The sequence below is a fragment of the Erpetoichthys calabaricus genome, chromosome 12 (assembly GCF_900747795.2).
Source record: "Erpetoichthys calabaricus chromosome 12, fErpCal1.3, whole genome shotgun sequence".
Lineage (NCBI taxonomy): Eukaryota > Metazoa > Chordata > Cladistia > Polypteriformes > Polypteridae > Erpetoichthys > Erpetoichthys calabaricus.
The window spans coordinates 92,473,329-92,494,914 of record NC_041405.2 but is presented as its reverse complement, the minus strand read 5'-3'; the positions used below and the strand labels follow the sequence as shown (position 1 = coordinate 92,494,914).

At 37.4% G+C, this 21,586-nt stretch overlaps 1 protein-coding gene and 1 long non-coding RNA gene across 2 annotated transcripts in view; one reads left to right on the top strand and one right to left on the bottom strand.

The window, feature by feature from the left end:
* LOC127529890 (uncharacterized) overlaps positions 1-21,586 on the top strand; it is a 32,320-nt gene that overhangs the window by 6,501 nt on the left and 4,233 nt on the right. The window lies entirely within an intron of this gene.
* Positions 16,571-21,586, bottom strand: part of trmt12 (tRNA methyltransferase 12 homolog) — a 30,132-nt gene continuing 25,116 nt past the window's right edge. The window contains exon 8 of the mRNA XM_028815888.2: positions 16,571-20,979. Coding sequence (XP_028671721.1) covers positions 20,518-20,979 — 462 coding nt within the window. The 3' untranslated portion in view covers positions 16,571-20,517. The remainder of the gene's footprint in view (positions 20,980-21,586) is intronic.

Below are 21,586 nucleotides of genomic sequence, written 5' to 3'. Positions count from 1 at the left end.
TTAAAAGATGAGTCTGTTAATAAAAGTAAAACAGCAGCAGATATTTTTAATATGGATCATAAACCAATGAATGATGAGAATATTGATAAGGACAGTGATTTATATATTTTTGATGAATAACAATGACTGGCTTTCACTCTACTTTTTATAACTAAGTTGAATTCAGTAATCTTTGACCCATAATTGCTACAGTAGAATACAGTAAAATAATAGCATTACTCACAGCAACAAACTGAATTTGTTAATTTTATAAATCAGCAAATATTTAATTAATGCAGTATTTGTCAACAAAATAAGAAATTCTCATTCAGTTTCTGTACTGTGTTCAAAATAGTATTTAGTCCTTAGAAAAGAAACCCTGTCTCCTAATCTCTGTCTTTAAGCCTCTATTGAACTGTTCTTCTGCTCCTGCTCCAGTTTCCATTTATCTTGATGACTTTGCCCTGTTTGTTAGTTCTGAGTTTGTTGTTATCCAAAAATAGTCTAAGACTCCACAGATATCCTTTGACTGCCAAATACAAGCTCTTCTCTTTTCTCCTTCTCTTACGTAAGCTCTAACACTTCTGACCTGCTCTGTAACTTTATACGCTCCTCTGTGGCATGTGTTCCATTCCTTCACATCTCTTTTAATCCATGTCTTTTCTGCCAATTCCATATACTGTATCACTTTTCTTTTGTACTTATCACTGCTCACAGGTACATTTCCTGTATAATTCATGGAGGCTTATGAAATCCTTGCTCTAAAGGTTCCCTTTTTCAACTTGTTATGCTGGTGAGAATTATTATCTAGTGTCCCTCCTGGCTCTCTGGCAAAGACACTGGAGAGGATATTTCACAAACAGATCTCTGTTTTTCTTATACCTGCAAAGTCCTCTTCAACATGGTTTCTACAAAGGCCTTTCTAAACAGAGTGCTCTACTTCCACTCACAACTGACTGTGGCTGCATGTGCGCTGCTTCTTTTGTCTCAGCCTGTATTCTTTTCAAGCTTTCTTATGCATTTGATAAAGTTAACTTCTCCTTTATTTGCTCCATAAACATGGAATCACAGGTTCTACAATAAGTCAATGTCCAAACTTTCTTCCAGTGTTTTCTGGCATTACTCAATGCCCTCTCCTCAGAATATTTCTTTAGGTGTGACTCAAGAAATGCTGCCAGACCCCATTCTTTCTCTACATTTGTGTCATAGACATACATATCTTCTCGTGGCCTCTCTTATCATCTTCATGTTATCCATACTCAGATCTTTCTTGCTTGCTGCATACATCTTGAGTGTCTTCAGGCCCTTCTTGTACAGCGCCATTGTGCTATCAAACCATATACTGCACATATGAGAATATTATTTATGTACTAGCTAGGAAATTTCATAATACAGTACTGTTGGTTAATCAGGCATATTAGAAGTACTATGTAACTAACTGAGTGCTTTTTCTTAGCTGCACAGTATTTGTATTTTTTTTGTTTGTTTCCTTTAGGAAGGTCTAATATTATTGCCACACAGTGTGCTGTAGTGATTAAGGCTTTGGACCTAGGACTTCAAAACCTGAAGTTGTCAGTTCAAATCCTGCTAATGACACTGTGTGACCATGAGCAAGTCACTTCACCTGCCTATACTCCAATTAGAAAAATAAAAGTAACCAATTGTATCTCAAATGTTGTAAGGTACCTTAAGGGCATTAGTCAAATAATAAGTAATAATAATATTATTAGGTGACTGGAGCTGCTTACTCTTGAACATACTATACACAATTGTCCATGAGGAAAACATTACTGCATTAGATCAATTCTTGCATTTTTCTGCTTTTCCTAGTGACATGGCTTTTGGTCATTGCAAAACACAATTTTACATGAAAGTATATTCCTTAGAATTGAAATGGATAGTCAGGAGGAATAATGTGAAATTTGAGTATTTTTATCATTATTAGATGTTTACAGTTTTCATATTGTTTATACCATTCACTCAAGTACAGGATTTATTTTCATGTTTTTAGTCTGTTGTATGTAGACCCCATTTAAAGCAGTTGCATTTCCCCATTAGAAATTCAAGTGCCACTATCTAAATCTGATATTTTTCCCTTGGCATTTGCATCATTTTAATCATGGGGGTTGTTTGGTTTTCAGTGCTGTGACTGAAGGCTGAAGGTCAACAGAGCGGAGCGGATAACCAAGATGACAGCCAGTATGCGTCTAAGAGTACTAGTAGTCAATGGAAAAAAGTTGAGCTTTGCATCTTCCTTGAGTTTGGCTGAATTTTCTTTTTCCATTTCACAACATGATCATGTCTCTTTTTTACTGTGCAGGACACCATATATTCACATGGACAGACAATCACTTCTGCTGCATTCTTCATTTGCATAAAGCTTGTTCGTTGTGCAGCATAGTGCATGTAAGTTAGCATAATATTAATTAAGTACTAACAAGTAAAAAATGTATTGACAATTAAAAAAGTTTTTTTAACCTTAAACACCGATATATTGAAATGAACTTTCTTAGTGGCTACCCAGTACCCTAGATATACCTTCCCGCCAAATTAAAATTTCAGCTTTGTACTTAAATGGGAAATGGTGCTGTAGTTGATGAGTCAGTGAGTGAGCGAATGATTCAGTCAGCTTGGTGTTTTAAATATATTTATATATATATATCAAACAATATTAAAGCAAGAACGTGTTTTAACATGTGCGTAATGAAAGAGGCCTCCTCCCCTAGATAAATACTGCCACTGTTAGTTTTTGCTCCAACCAGTTTCTAATCCTGACATTAATTATGTTAGATTCTTCTTTTATGCATCATTCTGTAAAACCAGAAGATGCTGTATACAGTATGAGTATGTGACTAATTCGTGCAGCAAAATTGTTGTTCTACTGCTCATATTATTATAGAAGAATGGGTGCCCTAGTGTGTAGTAATAGAGTTTAGTGCATAGGACTCAATTTTAGGTACTTACTCATTTAGAAAAGTAAATAATAATCCGATTGAGTGGTTTTAAGTTAATCAAACATTAAGGTAGATGTCAGTTTAGGGCAGTATTAAGTGAGGATTTGATCAGTAAAATCAGTGACTACACTGGTAATTAAATGGATATAAAACTCAGTTTTGAAAGGGAGCAACTTTGTGCACAAGTCTTAGGCCACTGAAGAAACTGGTTTGTAAAACTCTTTAACTTATTTACTTATAAAACACAAAATACATTAGAATAAACACAAACACTGCTAAAACTAAAAGCTATAAAAGAATGTCCTGTGTTTTTAAGATACAGTATATCATGTGGCCACAATACAAACTGAAGCAATTCCCTTTGGTACACTACTGTATAATTTTTTCCTATTGCTGGCGCTCCTCTTTCCCCACTTGCCTTTATTCTTTCATTATAGCCTCTGGTAGTAGCTCTCTGCAACTCAGACAATATCAGTCTAATTAATTAAAAATATACCCCAAAAAATTTCATTGTACGTGGATGATGTTCTTCTCTACCTTGGTAATGCCCCTGTTGATATTCCCCATGTCTTTGATCTGTATCTATGAAGCCCTCTCTGTTTAAAAGATCAGCTGGTCTAAATTTGTTCTTTTCCTGTCATCTCTCCACATTTCCCTCATTTATTCTCTGGACAGTGTCTTTCAGATACCTGGGATTGGACATCTATGTCAGGAAATAGGAGCTTGCAAGTGACAACTTTTGCCATGTTCTGAAGGGTGCAAGAGACTCCATTTCTTCTTAGTCCCACCTCTATCATTCCAATCCAACCTGGAAATTATTGCAATGAATTATCTTTGTTATCTCTTTGTTCCCACTGGTGTTTTCATTCCTTTGGAATCACACAAGACCATCTATTAAACATTCCACTTTGATCTGCATCAGGTTGGAAGGTGGTGTCTCCCTCCCTGATATCAAGCTATACCACCTTGCCTTTACTCTAAGGCTAGTTTGGAATTGGGCCTACCCTCCACAGCATCCCCCTTCGTGATTGCCTGAAGAAACAAAATATATTTTCCCCCATTGCGCAACTTCATTTCCATTTCTTTATAATAAAATAAAGTCTGTTTCTCCTATTCTTGGCCCCATTTTGTCTTATGCCCTTCAGATGTGAAGAAATGTTGAAAAATGTATGGGTCCCTTGCCAGGATTGCATCTCCACATTCCTTTATTTCGTAATTCTGTCCTAAATATTGGAGGCGGTCCGATTTCCTCCTTCCCTTGGTGTCAGTCTGGTATATATGTGATATATTTAATGAGTCAGGGCTGGAAGCATTTCTTTCTCTTCAATCTAAGCATCCTGTTCCTTTCACTTCTACTCTTTTTATTTGCAGCTGAGGTCTATGCTCAGAACATATGGAGTTCCCCAGTCTTCCCCTCTTCCAATGCATCCCCTGTACTCATTTGCTTCATTCCTTATTCATACATCCAAGCCAGTATCTGGTCTCTACTTTCTCCTCCACAAAGCGCCCCTCTAAACTCTTCCAATCCCGTCTAATTGGCTAGCACACCCTTCCCCATCCTCTGTGTTGTGCTGGCCAACAATCTTTCTAAATGTAAAAAATTGCTCTGAAAATCCCAGTCACCAACACACAATTTCAATTTGTTCAAAAACTGTACCCTACTCCCTGGAGACATTATCTACTGGGACTAGAATTAGAGCTCCTATGTCACCTTTGTCCTCTTAAAGTCCCTGGCACTTTTCTGCACGTGTTCTGGGAATGCCCTCTGGCTGTGGCTCTCTGGCACTATGTTGCTGAATCCCTCTCTACGATTCTTTTCTCTCCCCATTTATTTGTCCCATCAGGTTCTTCTCCTTCTAGACCTTTCTTCTTTTTCCTGACTTCCCCTTTCTGTCTTGCAGTGGAGGCTTTTAATGACTGCAACCATTGTAGCTAAATTGCTTTTATCCTTTCGCTGGAAATCTCCTGCCCTTGTCTCTCCTGCAATCTAGACATCGTCATTTTACAATCTTGTCCTTCTTGAACTTTCTACATCCCAGATCAACAACTCTTCTGGGTCTTCTATCCACAACTGGCTTCATGCTGTTCAATTAGTGAAGAGCTGGTTGGGGGTGTTATGTGTTTCATCTTATATACCTTATTAATGGTTTTCTTTTGCTGTATTCCATTTTCATTTTATCAATAGTAATCCTATGGCAAATTCTTCAACTTTTCTTCTAGAGTTACTCATAACTTTCTCATAATTCTCCTTTTGACCTTGGCTGTTTTTTGTTCTTTTCCAAGTCCAAGTGACCCAACACAGCTTCAGTTATGTTCAGGTCAGGGCTCTCAGGGGCCAGCCTTTTAACATCCTATTTGTCAATGTCTACTTAATGCAGGTCTTAATTGTGTTTGCAGCATGTTTGGTTTGTTATGGTCCTGAAATATTACGTTATTGCCAAATTGGACATTTTTAGAAGGTAATGTGTAAATAATCAAAATCTGTTTATATATCTCAGCAGTTATCATTCCATTGATTTTGTCCAGATGCCTTGCACTGTTGGCTAGAATGTAACCCCAGATATGACAGAGCTGCCATTGTGCTTCACAGAAGTCTAGACAGTTATCAGTATAATGCTCTGTAACTCTTCCCCCAACATACTGGAATGACTGAAATTTAAAATTCTAAATCATCATTCCATAAGACTTTCTTCCAGTGTTTGTAACTCTGTGCTTTATGGTATTTTATGTACTGTAATATCTTCTGCTTGCCTCCTTTAGAAAAAATGGATTCATAAATACAATATGCCCCAAAAGACAACTTCTTTTGAGACATCTTAGCATAGTCAAAATGTGTACTTTGGGGCAAGATGACTCTACCAGGTGCTGAAGAATTACTTCACTGGATTTCCTTTTGTTCCCTAAGGAATTGATCTTTTAAGTCTTTGACTTTGTTAAACGCCTGACAGCTTTTTTGAGTCTTCCCTCTCATGTTTTGTTTTCTGTTCGCCTGGTTTCTTTCAGTTTCATTATGACAGCTTGTACACCTTATCCTGAAAATCCATTTTGTTATGCTGCTGCTCATTCCCATGGTAATACAAAATGTACTGTAAAGGTATGTTCGCGTTGCCATTTTCAAATCTTATCTATATTAGTAAGTCTATAGAAAACACAAAAAATGCTTTCTACTTTTATTGTATCAATGATTTTTTCTAAAGTTATATAGGGTTTCATGAGAAAATAAACACTGCCCTGATATATACAGTACTGTGCAAAAGTTTTAGGCAGGTGTGAAAAAATGCTGTAAACAAAGAATGCTTTCAGAAATATAAATAATGATTGTTTATTGTTATCAATTTACAAAATGCAAAGTGAGCGAACAAAAGAAAAATCTAAATCAAATCAATATTTGGTATTACTACCTTTTGCCTTCAAACCAGCATCAATTCTTATAGGTACACTTGCACAAAGTCAGGGATTTTGTAGAATTATAGTCGGGTGTATGATCAAACAGTTATACCAAACAGGTGCTAATGATCATCAATGTCACATGTAGGTTGAAACACAGTCATTAATTGAAACAGAAACAGCTGTGTAGGAGGCTTAAAACTGGGTGAGGAACAGCCAAACTCTGCAACCAAGGTGAGGTTGTGGAAGACAGTTTCATGTCATGGCAAGATTGAGAACAGCAACAAGACACAAGGTAGTTATACTGCATCAGCAAGGTCTCTCCCAGACAAAGATTTCAAAGCAGACTGGGGTTTCAAGATGTGCTGTTCAAGCTCTTTTGAAGAAGCACAAAGAAACGGGCAACGTTGAGGATCGTAGACGCAGTGGTCGGCCAAGGAAACTTAGTGCAGCAGATGAAAGACACGTCAAGCATATTACCCTTCAAAATCGGAAGATGTCCAGCAGTGCCATCAGCTCAGAACTGGCAGAAACCAGTGGGACCCAGGTACACCCATCTACTGTCCGGAGAAGTCTGGCCAGAAGTGGTCTTCATGGAAGAGTTGCAGCCAAAAAGCTATACCTCCGACGTGGAAACAAGGCCAAGTGACTCAAGTATGCACGAAAACATAGGAACTGGGGTGCAGAAAAATGGCAGCAGGTGCTCTGGACTGATGAGTCAAAATTTGAAATATTTGGCTGTAGCAGAAGGCAGTTTGTTCGTCAAAGGGCTGGAGAGCGGTACAATGAGTGTCTGCAGGCAATAGTGAAGCATGGTGGAGGTTCCTTGAACGTTTGGGGCTGCATTTCTGCAAATGGAGTTGGAGATTTGGTCAGGATTAATGGTGTTCTCAATGTTGAGAAATACAGGCAGATACTTATCCATCATGCAACACCATCAGGGAGGCGTATGATTGGCCCCAAATTTATTCTGCAGCAGGACAACGACCCCAAACATACAGCCAAAGTCATTAAGAACTATCTTCAGCGTAAAGAAGAATAAGAAGTCCTGGAAGTGATGGTATGGCCCCCACAGAGCCCTGATCTCAACATCATCGAGTGTGTCTGGGATTACATGAAGAGACAGAAGGATGTGAGGAAGCCTACATCCACAGAAGATCTATGGTTAGTTCTCCAAGATATTTGGAACAACCTACCAGCCGAGTTCCTTCAAAAGCTGTGTGCAAGTGTACCTAGAAGAATTGATGCTGTTTTGAAGGCAAAGGGTGGTCACACCAAACATTGATTTGATTTAGATTTCTCTTTTGTTCATTCACTGCATTTTGTTGATTGATGAAAATAAATGATTAACACTTCCATTTTTTCACACCTGCCTAAAACTTTTGCACAGTACTGTAGCTTTAAAAATAATTCTGTATATAGAGCTGCAAGTAGCAGTAACCAAGCTTTCACAGATAGACCAGGTTTGAGTTAATTTTATCAGTTTTATAAACTTTGTGCATGGTGAACTTATTAAGTAAGGGGATTAGTTAGAGACAGGAATTCGACTTTAATCATAAGAAAGGATGATGATCTAAAATGGAAGATGCAGGAGTTGTGGCTTGAAAGGAACACATGTAATATACATGTGACTTGCAAAAATGTGACAAACAATATGCAGTCGCCATCAGAGGTGCAGCAAACTCAGTCTGTTTTCATTGCAGTACTGTGAGAGGAAAGATACAAGATTTATAAAATAATTCTGGTATTATCTGTAATTTTGTACAGTGTGGGAACAAACAGCAATGTCTGATATTACACATGTCTGCAACTGTAGTAACAATTTATTTATTTATTTTTTTTATACTTACCTGCCTGCTTCGCTCGTCAACCCCCCCGGCCTGTGCTACACACCAGCCACTTTGCGTCTCTGCCGCTTGCGTATGTGGATTTCACTTTCACCAAACAACAAATCTTTTAATTCTCACGGATACGCCTCTTCATTGGGAAGAAAAACTACTTTTCCCTGATGGCAACACGAATTAGATGATCTACAAGTCTCCGACTTAAAGTTTAAATCCGAACAACATATTCAATCTCTTTTCGCTGTTCCGTTATTTCACTGACTAGTAATTTCCGTTTGTTTGCGCTAATGTGATCTTTACTATCATTTTTTTGAGACTTTCGAATTTTAGTACATTCATATTCTCTAACCTGCTCTGCATGTGTATTGCGCCAATATTTTTGAATTCTTTACGACATTCTACTTTGTCATCTACGCTTTGTCTTTTATTTCCGGCCCCGGGTGTGGTTAAATCTCTTGGCACAAAGTCTCATCTCGCGGGACATGAAAGTATCTCTCTGAAAAAGTCACATCTCGTCCCATGATTTTTTTTATTATAATAGAGAGATTACATGGAAAGATGCCACATCAATTTTTTTCAGAAATGGTGGTTCTGTGGAGATGTGTAGGTGTGCGGGAGGCATCTCTGTTTCACCTTCTATCATGGGCACCAGAACTATGAAGAGATCTCTACAATTTATGAACAAGGTTCATAATTTGTCAAAAATCCACATTAAATAACTTTCACTTTCTCATTTTGTGGTTTAGACATGGTGATAGGCTATTTGTCAACAAATAACCCCAACACGCTTGATGCAATAAACCAAATAATACAATTTATGCATAACATAATGATAATAGAAGATGGATATGTGGAAGTACATGTTTTGATATACACTGTATATGTATATACCATAGATGTACAGTGGTGTGAAAAACTATTTGCCCCCTTCCTGATTTCTTATTCTTTTGCATGTTTGTCACACAAAATGTTTCTGATCATCAAACACATTTAACCATTAGTCAAATATAGCACAAGTAAACACAAAATGCAGTTTGTAAATGGTGGTTTTTATTATTTAGGGAGAAAAAAAAAATCCAAACCTACATGGCCCTGTGTGAAAAAGTAATTGCCCCCTGAACCTAATAACTGGTTGGGCCACCCTTAGCAGCAATAACTGCAATCAAGCGTTTGCGATAACTTGCAATGAGTCTATTACAGCGCTCTGGAGGAATTTTGGCCCACTCATCTTTGCAAAATTGTTGTAATTCAGCTTTATTTGAGGGTTTTCTAGCATGAACCGCCTTTTTAAGGTCATGCCATAGCATCTCAATTGGATTCAGGTCAGGATTTTGACTAGGCCACTCCAAAGTCTTCATTTTGTTTTTCTTCAGCCATTCAGAGGTGGATTTGCTGGTGTGTTTTGGGTCATTGTCCTGTTGCAGCACCCAAGATCGCTTCAGCTTGAGTTGACGAACAGATGGCCGGACATTCTCCTTCAGGATTTTTTGGTAGACAGTAGAATTCATGGTTCCATCTATCACAGCAAGCCTTCCAGGTCCTGAAGCAGCAAAACAACCCCAGACCATCACACTACCACCACCATATTTTACTGTTGGTATGATGTTCTTTTTCTGAAATGCTGTGTTCCTTTTACGCCAGATGTAATGGGACATTTGCCTTCCAAAAAGTTCAACTTTTGTCTCATCAGTCCACAACGTATTTTCCCAAAAGTCTTGGCAATCATTGAGATGTTTCTTAGCAAAATTGAGACGAGCCCTAATGTTCTTTTTGCTTAACAGTGGTTTGCGTCTTGGAAATCTGCCATGCAGGCCGTTTTTGCCCAGTCTCTTTCTTATGGTGGAGTCGTGAACACTGACCTTAATTGAGGCAAGTGAGGCCTGCAGTTCTTTAGACGTTGTCCTGGGGTCTTTTGTGACCTCTCGGATGAGTCGTCTCTGCGCTCTTGGGGTAATTTTGGTCGGCCGGCCACTCCTGGGAAGGTTCACCACTGTTCCATGTTTTTGCCATTTGTGGATAATGGCTCTCACTGTGGTTCGCTGGAGTCCCAAAGCTTTAGAAATGGCTTTATAACCTTTACCAGACTGATAGATCTCAATTACTTCTGTTCTCATTTGTTCCTGAATTTCTTTGGATCTTGGCATGATGTCTAGCTTTTGAGGTGCTTTTGGTCTACTTCTCTGTGTCAGGCAGCTCCTATTTAAGTGATTTCTTGATTGAAACAGGTGTGGCAGTAATCAGGCCTGGGGGTGGCTACGGAAATTGAACTCAGGTGTGATACACCACAGTTAGGTTATTTTTTAACAAGGGGGCAATTACTTTTTCACACAGGGCCATGTAGGTTTGGATTTTTTTTCTCCCTAAATAATAAAAACCATCATTTAAAAACTGCATTTTGTGTTTACTTGTGTTATATTTGACTAATGGTTAAATGTGTTTGATGATCAGAAACATTTTGTGTGACAAACATGCAAAAGAATAAGAAATCAGGAAGGGGGCAAATAGTTTTTCACACCACTGTATATGTAAGAACAATAACAAACAGCACAAAACATATATTTACATTAGCTTAGTTAACTTTCTCTCCTACAGAAAAAGGCACATAACTTATGAATTCTGATCTTTCAATTAGTGTGATGACGGTGGATAAGTTCAGCTAGTTATTACATTTCTAGCATCTGCACTGTGATGATGGCATTGATTTGCTCACAACTAGTTTACACCGACACATACTACAGTGGTCCCCTTGCTAGCATAAAATGTATGTCTGCTGGGTAGTTGGTGATCACTCGACCCCCATCTTTAGCGAGGCAAACATGTGGCATTACTTAGGTCTCTCTTTGTGCTTAAGCACCTTGCTTTACTTTGGATTTATGGCACCCTTGTCTAACACCAGGTTTCCTTTTAGAGTAAAAGAGATGGCTTCAGCCTTTGTTGCACCAACACGCTAGCCAACAGGGGTCCTACTTTATGTAGCAGAGTTATGGCCAAGCTGAGAGCAAGGAGAGCATAAATCTATAGCTTGCAATGGGTTATAAATAAAGAAGTACACATTTTGCCATGGATTCTTGGGTGCACATACAGTAAGTCCAACCATTTGACGGACAATTATTACAAAGTTTTGTTCACCAAGTTAGCCAATCGTTAAATTATGGCTTTGTTCACTGACCAAGTACTTAAAAGGTGAATGTCACTTATGCACACACAAAACTGGGATAAGAGGAGTAACTCGGTTAAGGCAGAAATCTGGTTTCCTAAAAACCTGTTTACATGCGCAAGTACACTTCTGTAGTCCTCCCTTAGCAAACAATCTGATATTGTTAAACTGAACAAAAAATGAGTAAAACGTAATCACTGGCAGCCTTAAATCCAAAAACACGCATGAAGCTTGTGATAATGATCTTGTGTTTATAAATATATTTATTTCTTCATGTGCTGTGAAGAAATTAACATCCATACCCTTTTCACATCCTCAATCTTAGCCACCGATGATTCGCGGTATGAACGCTGGCTGTTATGTCACCTGATTACACTGCTTCAGCATACTGTATCTATAGCAATATGCCTGATTAAAACTAAACTGATACATTATTAATATGTTTGTTACTGGGTTGCACACAGCAAACTCTTTTCTGCTTGGTTGCGTGACTGAGCCCTGCTCGCAAAATTGTGTTGCTGTGCTTAGTACTGTATGTTCAGCTCATCAATGCTAATTTAGCGATTTCTGAAACATTGAGACAGATTATTTTAAGGAATAATGTGAGAGGCCGAACATTTGCCTTTTGATCATCCCATGGCTGCTGAAAGCGTGTGCAAAGCTAACACATACACAATCTGACAGAGTAAAATGAACATTTGTAGAATACATAATCCTTAACTGTAACCCCCTTAGAGGTTTACATGGCCAAGTAACCAGGCTATTTGCAGAGAAATCTGTGTGTGTTAACCATTTTCTCTAACTTGTATAACTGCTGTGATGCTTGAACTCAGGTCATCAATAGTCATGAAACAAAGGATAACTAGGGCAATGAGGACACATAAACAATCAAGTTCCAAGTGTGTTTATTCGGACAAATTACTACCCACAGTAAAAGTACACTTCCAGTTCTTCAAATAAATAACTGATCAATAATTCAAAAAACAAGTGTTCGTTGTGGGAGATAAAAAAATCAATCCTTAAATAAATTAAAAACCGAAACAAGTACTAAAATCAAGTTAAAAATCCTGGCATAAAATCAGTTTATTTTCTTCTCCTATTCTAAGTCCCAGTGTGTCTCTCTCTCTCTCACTTCTACCACCCCTGTTCACCCATCGGGTATCTGCAGTGGGGCAGAGTCACTGGCAAGCACAGTCCCCACTCTAGCTCTTGTCCCAGCCACCCCGGACTCCATCATTGCATGACCCCAGGAGCACTAGATTGTTCCTGCTCCTCTGTAGTGCTCAGCAGGAACGAACTGCCCCTGGAGCACCGTTCCTATCACTCCCTCGTGAGTCCTCCGCCCACCTTGCCAATTGTCTAACACACTGGCATACACTCCTGATCCATTCTCTGCTCTTTTCCTAATAATTTCTCTTGATTTAATTTCCTTCCTTCTTTCATTTTCATTCTCAATCCCCTCTCTGCCCTACTCGGGCTCCGTTATATTCTATAGGTGCAGGTGTCTTAATTAATCACCTGCAGAGCGTCAGTGAGGAAGCCAGCTGAACTGATTGCGCATAAACGTACAAATGCGACTATGCAGTTTCCTCATTAAACACCATGCAGCTGCATAGCTTTGCAGCTGTACACACCTACATCTGCAGAGCCTGAACTGCACTGTTTTTTTAAAGCTTATATACCACCATGGACCCATAATGTGCTTCACTGTAGCATTTTAGAAAACAGGTTTCTAATAATATCCAAGTTATTAAAGTGCATGTAAATGTACTGTGTGATTAATCAATCTTATCAGATGAGGCTAAGAAACTGCATTCCAAAGACGCCCTGTGTGAAAAGAATTGACATTTGAACTGTCTGGCAGTTGCTTCGTAAGCATGAGAATTGAGGGCCAAAACAAAGAAAAATGGGCAATGTCAGGCTATCCTTCAGATACAATGGTCAATGCTGTTATCTTATGGATCTACCATCCTGGATATGAATCCTGTGCATGTCAATGTGTGTATGTGTTTGTGAAGTTTGCATGTTCTCACCATGTCTGTGTGGGTTTTCCTCCCATATCTGCAAAGATGTGCATGTTTAACTAATTGGCAATTCCAAACTGGCCTAGTGCGAGTCTGGATATATGACCTATGGCCTGTGACAGTGTAGCACCATATCTATGGCTGTTTCCTGTCCTGAACCCAATGCAGACACAATGGGCCATTTAAGAATGTTATGTCATGTTATATTATGTTGAAATAGGAATGTAATGGGAAAAAATAAATGGGCTTAGAAGGTAATGAAATAATTTAAAGGAAATTTAATCTTTGGAGCAACTGAAATCTACACTGCTAAATATTTTTGCAGTCTCGGTTTACATTATGAAATATAAGTAGAAACATAGGTACAAAGAGAAATGTTCTTTATCTCTACTGCCAAACTACATGACTATACCAGTAAGTATCTGACTGTTATAGCACACTTTAGCCAGAATATTTAGTGATGTTCTATTACAAAGAAAAAGTAACAATGTGACAATTACTGTGTGTAGCAGACTTGTTATAGAAAAATAGAGAACGCTTAACACACTATACACAAACAAAAGTGTATCCAGTGGACCCAGTTTCAAAAAGGATATGATTTTCACATTTTCCTTTATGTCGTCTGTACCATGTGAAATACTGCTTCACTTTCTTTTGTGGAGATATCAATATCAGAAGGATCACTTATGAAAGATTATTAGAATGAGCAGCTGAGGAAAATGTATTTTTAAAGTTTTTAATGCATTGAAATGTTACATACTTGATAAAACATTTCAGGCAACTTATTGTTCATACAGTCTACAGTAATGACAAATTTCAAGACTTACTAAGCACAAAAATTTTTAGATTTAAATATGAATATGCAGAAATATAGCCCTATTACCCATATATCCCTGGTGTTGTAGTTAGTTTTTTTCAGTGCCCTGTAATAGATTTGAACCCTATTAAGTGTAAGCATTCTAAAACCCTCTACTAGAATAAGTGAGTTCTGGAAATAAGTAAATAATCCTAAACAAATCAATTAATAAACCTTTGGATAATTTGCTTGTTGAATATTCTACAATTTCAAATTAGCTCTTACATTATTAAGTCTCTTAGAACCGTTGGAAATGACTCCCCTTTATTGTCAGTAGAGACAAAAAAGTCCAACAACCTGAACTTACAACAGCAGCTAACACCCTGAGGCAAATTTTACTGAGACACTAGACAAGACAGACATAGTGACATCACATCTGGGATATAATTTAGCAGAAAGAAGTGGAGCAGATGATAATAATTGTAAAGACAGAAAACTACATAGTCGAACAATACGTGAAGAATGGACATAGATAAGTCACTGTACAAACAGGACAAAATGAGAACCTTTGAGCAGGTAAACATACAGAGCATGAAACCTAGCACAGGTAAGCTGAACCAGCACCATCAAATCCCTTAATGCTTTAGAACCTTGCTACGGAACCTGAAAAAGCTGCTGCTTGAGCAGAATAGGAGTGAATGATGCTTGGAAAAAAAAGTGCCAGGGTTTCAGACTTGCACTTGCACTTGCACTTACTAAGTTTCTGCTCATATATGTTATATGGTAGGGTGTAGCCTTATTGGCTACATTTAGTGATAGCCGTCTTCTGTGTGGTGAGAGGTTGTGCTAATAAAGTCTTTGATTAATAAAATGACAGTGTCACTGCAACTGGAACACTTGCTTGAACTTGAGTTTGACTTGTAAAACAATTATGCATGTAGCATGGGACCAGGACTCTGCATGCACCACATCAAAAGGAAATTAAGTGTGTCTAGTATTAAATACTGGAGAGGATGTAAAAATCTGCATTAAAATACTAAGAAAGATAATATTTTAAATCAACCATCTTTTAGAGTAGTATCTCAACTTTCTAATAATATGTAATATTTTGATTAGGCCCGTACTAGTCGGCTGTGTCTGAAAGAAGAGGTCATTCATGGCTCCTTTGGAATGGAACCTGATCCACAAAGGTGGAGAGCAGGTATATGCTTTGCAGAGCTTGTTAGGCAAGGCAAATTGACAGGATAAGAGGAAATGTGGACAATAGGTGTGAGAAGCCAGGTAAGAAATAATATACCATAGCCTTTTTCCATTCTGGTAAATAGCCTCTGTGTAATCCTGGACAACGAACATCAATAATGTCTCCCAGACTGCCTTCTACACATTCAAAATTCTGACAGAATTTATTCTGCCTTGACACAACCTAGCACTGAAGTGTTAGTCAATGCCTTAATTACATCTCGCATCGACTACTGTAATGGCTTCCTTCCTGGCATCCCAAATAAACTCCTACACAGATTACAGCTCATTCAAAACTCTGCCACCAGCATCATCACACACAACAACCTAGAAGACCATATTACGCCTTACCTTATTTGACTCCATTGGCTCTCTGTCACTTATTGGATGAACTTCTACATTTTTCTCCTTACATTTTAAGCTTTACACAACATAGCCCACAGCTTCATCGCTGACCTCCTCCAACCTATACTCCTGTTCATTCCCTGTGATCCTCATCTGCAGGTTTAACTTTTAACTTCAGTACAATGGGTGCTAGGGCCTTTTCTGTTGCAGTACCCAAACTATGGAACACTTTAACCTAACATATCCAAAATATGGACTCCATTGCAAACATTAAAACTTCTTTAAAAATCTTTGTATTCCAACTGTTCTATATGGTATCTGCTATTTACTGTTGTCCATTATTGCTCAATTCATGCCGATTTCACTATTGATTAAAAATTAGTAAGCAAACATTACATATACATTAATCTTTAATATTGTTTTATTACTGTGGATCTCAATACTGGTCTTTTGTACTCTGTGAGGTGCCCTTGAGTGTCATGAAATCTTCCTTAAAATATGTTATTATTATTATTATTACAGTATGTGTAAAATATTAATTAATAAAACATACAGGAGATCAGAATTTGTGAAGGCATGTACGAGCAATCTCATCTGTAGGACCTGTGAAGAGGCACGATTAAACAGAGAAAGTAAATGCAGACATGTGCCACAAAGTCCAAACATACACTGATCCGCCTAGGAACTGAATACACATCCCTGGAGCTGTAAGACCGCAAACAAGCCATTTTTTAATACTTGTAATCAAGCTTCTGAAAATAAAAATAAAAACAAACAATTAAAAAGAAAACTAATATGAACAACAGAAGTATAGCACTATGATATTTGGTAGCCTAAAAAGAAGATTGTATTTTAAATGGTTAATATGCTACTAAACAATTGCGGTTGACACAGATGAACTAACAATAAAACTACTGAACGAGATCTCAGAAATTATAACAGTAAAATACATTAATCTAGTAATTTACTGAACCCATTTTTCTGTAACAGTATCACAGTTGGCAGTACAGATGCTATATTTCTAACCCGATATGGTGCAAAGGAACTGTAAAGCTTATTCAGTAAAGAAACATGGGCTGCAGAGAAATTCAAGGATAAATTAAACAAACACAAAGTACCAGGAAATATTACTGAAATAGAATCTGTATCAAGTACATATCAGAGCAAACAGTTCATGACATGGTTTGCTGAGGCTTGTTTGCCCTGAACTGAATCATCGTTAACACAGAAAAGCTGGATTGCTAATGCATTCAGATTTCATCAGTATGTTAGGATTTACCAAGCTACAAAAACATAATAAATTACTGTAAACACATCTTATTAACTCAGTCATTTTCAAATACTTTGAATGAGAACTATCAAATACACCTTTTGCAAATGACCTGTGCCTTAACAAAGGTCAGCCTCTTTTACTGTTGAAAAGTGTGGGAAAAAAAATAAAAGTGTTGCACAAATAGGAGATTTATTTTGCTGTCAAAACCAGACAAAACACATATTTTAGGTCAACGCTGGAGTGTAAGGAATTTAAAAGATACTTTGCTTTTAGTGCCTTATTACAGAAAATGAAAAACATGCATTGAACATGATGTCTCACATTATCCTTAGCACATTTTGTGGTCATGGCTTGTATTTCAAGTTAATTCATAGCAGACTTTTCGAAAGTAGTTTAAATTGTGTCAAAGGCTACAGAATATTACATTTCTTTAAAAAGGATTTCACAGCATTTAAATATGTTGTAAACAAAGTAACATTTCATAAATGTTTCTTTTATATTGTGTTTTACAGACAGTTATGTGTTATAAATCATTTCAAAGATAATAATTACTTGTATTTTAATTAACAACAAAAGGATATGTATGATAATAATTTGTATATATTACAAAAACACATTCATTTTCATTATACAAATTGTAATTAATGAAAACAAACTATTTGTTTCCCAAATCAATGCAATTTAATTGATTTTGCATGGGGGAGATTAAAATGAAGTCATAATGTCCTTCACTGAGCGCAATGAATAGAAACACAAAATTTCCTGTTAATCAAAGAGGGTATATTTTGAGTTTTTGACCTTGAGAAGTGTGCAGTACATACGAGTTTGTCAAGCATCTTATGTTTAATGCCTTATCATGTACCTGTGGGTCCTAATAACACATACAAAGCATCGGTAAAGTGATACTTTAACTCTGTGCAATGTGGCATACTAAAATAGCTTCACTTTGATGGCATAAATGGGTAGTATGTCTCTCAGTATTGAATACTTCAGTGTAACTAAGGCTTGTGAATCCTTAATAAGACCACATGAATCTGTCATAGTCACAAGTAATTTTACCAGCGTATCACAAACATTTAATATGACCCAGTCCACCAATGATTTGTGTTATTAAGACCAAAAGAATTAATTGTTAAAGTGTTATTACATAACTGTATGTGACTAATAGATGCATTATTGAAAGTACCTAATCTGAGGTGCTACCAGCTGGGCATTATACATTGTCAATGTGTCCAAAAGTGGGCCAAAAAATGGACAAGTAGAGTGTCCAGAACTGAGTCCCTGCCTTGTGCTTGTTGCTGCAAGGTACGGGCCTCTAGTCCATCATCTTAAATATGCTTTAGGGGGAGTTTTGAAATGGATGAAGTGTTTGTATTCTATCTTCTGTAATTTGAAAGCAGGAATAGTTATATTGTCCTGTGGTGGGTTGGCACCCTGCCCAGGATTGGTTCCTGCCTTGTGCCCTGTGTTGGCTGGGATTGGCTCCAGCAGACCCCCGTGACCCTGTGTTCGGATTCAGCGGGTTGGAAAATGGATGGATGGATGGATGGAATAGTTATATGACATTATTCTGCAACCTTTAATGTACTATTTTATATTCAATACTGGGGGTTCCCCCCTGCTCGCCAGCCACTTTGCGTCTCTGCCACTGGCGTTGTGAAGAGGGAGGCTGAACGCACCCCAAGGAGTCGCGATCACTCCTCCAAAACCCCCTCTTAAGCGGTGATACAATGGGAAAGAAATTGTTTTGGTTTTTTTTCCTCCTCTTTGCTCCATCAGCTGCTGGATTACTGCTGCCGCTGCTGTGCAGCGTGATCTGCATCTCGCGCTGTGCTTTGAACATTTAAAAGCCTGTACAGCAGCTGTCCTACTCTTTGTGTTTTATTTCCGGCCCTGGGCATGATTAAATCTTTTGGCACAAAGTCCCATCTCGCGAGACGCGAGTTCTTGATATTTTTTAGTTTATAATTTAAAAATTAAATTTTAAAAACAGAATAAGAATCTGATAATCAAACAATATCATATTAAAGTTCGATAAATTCTGAAAAGAATGATACCAATCATATATATGTAGGTTTTAAAGTAAGCCCGATTTAAAGCGTGACATAAAAATGTCACCGCTGCACTTTTAGGCTTAGGATTATATATAGAGTAGATATTTCTAAATCTGCATTTTGATAAGACAATATTTTGTTTTTATTAAACATTTTCTGGTATGGAAAATTCTAATTAATTTTAAAAAGAAAACATATCTTGGATTTTTATTTTATATTGGCAATTATAATAATTAGACAAGATTGTACGATACCTTTATTGTCACTGTACAATATAATGAAATATCATTTGGAGCAAGCCTATAGATGCCTTAGATGAAGGTACATAAGAATAGACATTAACCTACAAGAAGCACAAATTTCAAAGTAAACATTAAACTGTGAGAAACACAGTTACTATTACCAATTCCAAATATACACAGAGTAAAAGTAAATGTAAATATGTAAGCATAAATAATAAATGAAGTCACAGTGACGGTTACAGCCAACGTAATGGTCACGAGTTTTACATGGGTCATGTGTAAGTGTGTGACTATGTGTGGTTGTTGCACAAGTTCAGTTCAGTCAGTAGTGCTTTCTGTTATAGGAAGGGGTGGTGATTGCTGTGCATTTAATCGGCTGATTTCCTTTGGCTAAAAGCTGTTCTTCAGCCTGGTAGTGTGAGCATGCAGGGCCCTGCCAGAGGACAGAGGAGTAAAAATGCTATGACTGGGGTGTGTGCAGCTGTTTATTGTTAAATTAAAACCTCCTGACAATGAAGTTTCTATTTTTTAAATATATTCATTAATGTTCTAATTAGAAATGTGCCAGGGGAGCTGTGCCAGAAATACTCCTGCTTCACAACTTTTCCACCTGGCTTTGTGTCTTGGTTGGGGCATCTGGCATTATGGCATTCTTTCATTGTTCACAAGGTTTAGCTGGGGTACCTCTAATTTCTTTCCATAGTCCAAAGAATTACAGTTCCTTTAGCTGCTCAGTCTAAATCATTCAAAGATGTACGCATTTATGCCTTGCAATGGACTGCCATCCCATCAAGATTTGATAATAGTAATAATAATTATTATTGTTATTATCATCATTCCTTGTTCAGCAGACAGCATGACCCAGGACAATTTTCACCCATTACTACCAAGGCAAGCTCTTACCAATTGTAACCCTGTATGTTCAGGGAATGAAGGGATGAATAGCACTGTAGGCATATGGGAATAAATTTATTAAATAACTTACTTGAGACTTTCCAAGTTCCTAGACAGACATTCTCCAAACTGAAAAAACTAAAACAGCCAAAATGACATAAAATACATACTATGTACAAAATTAGATTCATTTGTTTTTTTACCCCAACACACATAATTTAGCTTCTGAATCTATGATGTTGTTATTTGAGTTAAAAATATTGCAGTTTGCTGGAACATTTGTTTCATTTCCAGCATACCGACAGCAGTAACATGTTTTGCTTTTTGCACTAACAACTAGGTCTACATTGTAAATCCAAAACTATATGATCAATATGTGGAGCATATGATTTTACATGCTGTATGTGCCGGATGTGTGTCTTCCATGGCTTTCCCCAGTTTTCCATCAGTAGCTTTGTTATCTGAGATGCCGCTGTCTCAGCCCATTTCCCCCACTCTGATTTTATTCTTCCTTTAGCTGAGGAACTGCAGAAATTTTCTTCAAACATGGTATCGTTATTTTCGGAAGGTATAACTTTATTTTTACATTTATGATATTCCTCGCTGGCCTCCTGGGAACAGGTATCTTGCTGGAACAAGGCAGGCTTGTGTGGCACACTGGTAACATTTTGGTGGATGTGGAGGATGCCTCCACTGTTCTGTCTTAGGAGTCGACAAGCTGTAGGCCAGCCCTCTTCAGAGCTAGGAATTAATCCCAAGTTTACTCTGTCAGCAACATCGCACATGGAAAGCTAGAGGAAAGAGAAAATTGTTTGAACATGCATCATCAAAACAATTATTAAAAGCATATAAAAACATTATCTTTTTGGTTGTTACTTTACTCATTTTATAAACGTAAACATAAAAAAACTATAGAATTTTGATAGCTTGTTTGTTTTTTGAATTATAGGCTCCTGGCGTAAGAACAAGGACTATACCAAATCTTTAAAAATGTATCTAGCAAAATAATTAATCAGTAGTCAGGCTGACAATAAATATATTAATATTTCTCACACTTATACAAACAAAAAACTATAATTGCTTTTGATGTTAGTGTCTAACATAGGATAAAGCTGATGAAAAGTGTTTATTTCTGAAGCAATGGAACAACAGAAATAAGCTGGGAATATATACCTCCAGCATCAGGCATACTGCAGCACTGCATATTTAAACTAAGTACCGGTAAGTTACATATACTATGGAGGCATATCAAATTATGGATAAACATTGTGATGTACATCTAGTGGCTCCTTTGCAAACATTAACAAGTAAGCTGCTCAAAATGAGAAATTCTACCATGTGAAGCTTGCATGTTCTGCCAGCGTCTGTGTGGCTCTTCCACTAAGTACTTTGCTTTTC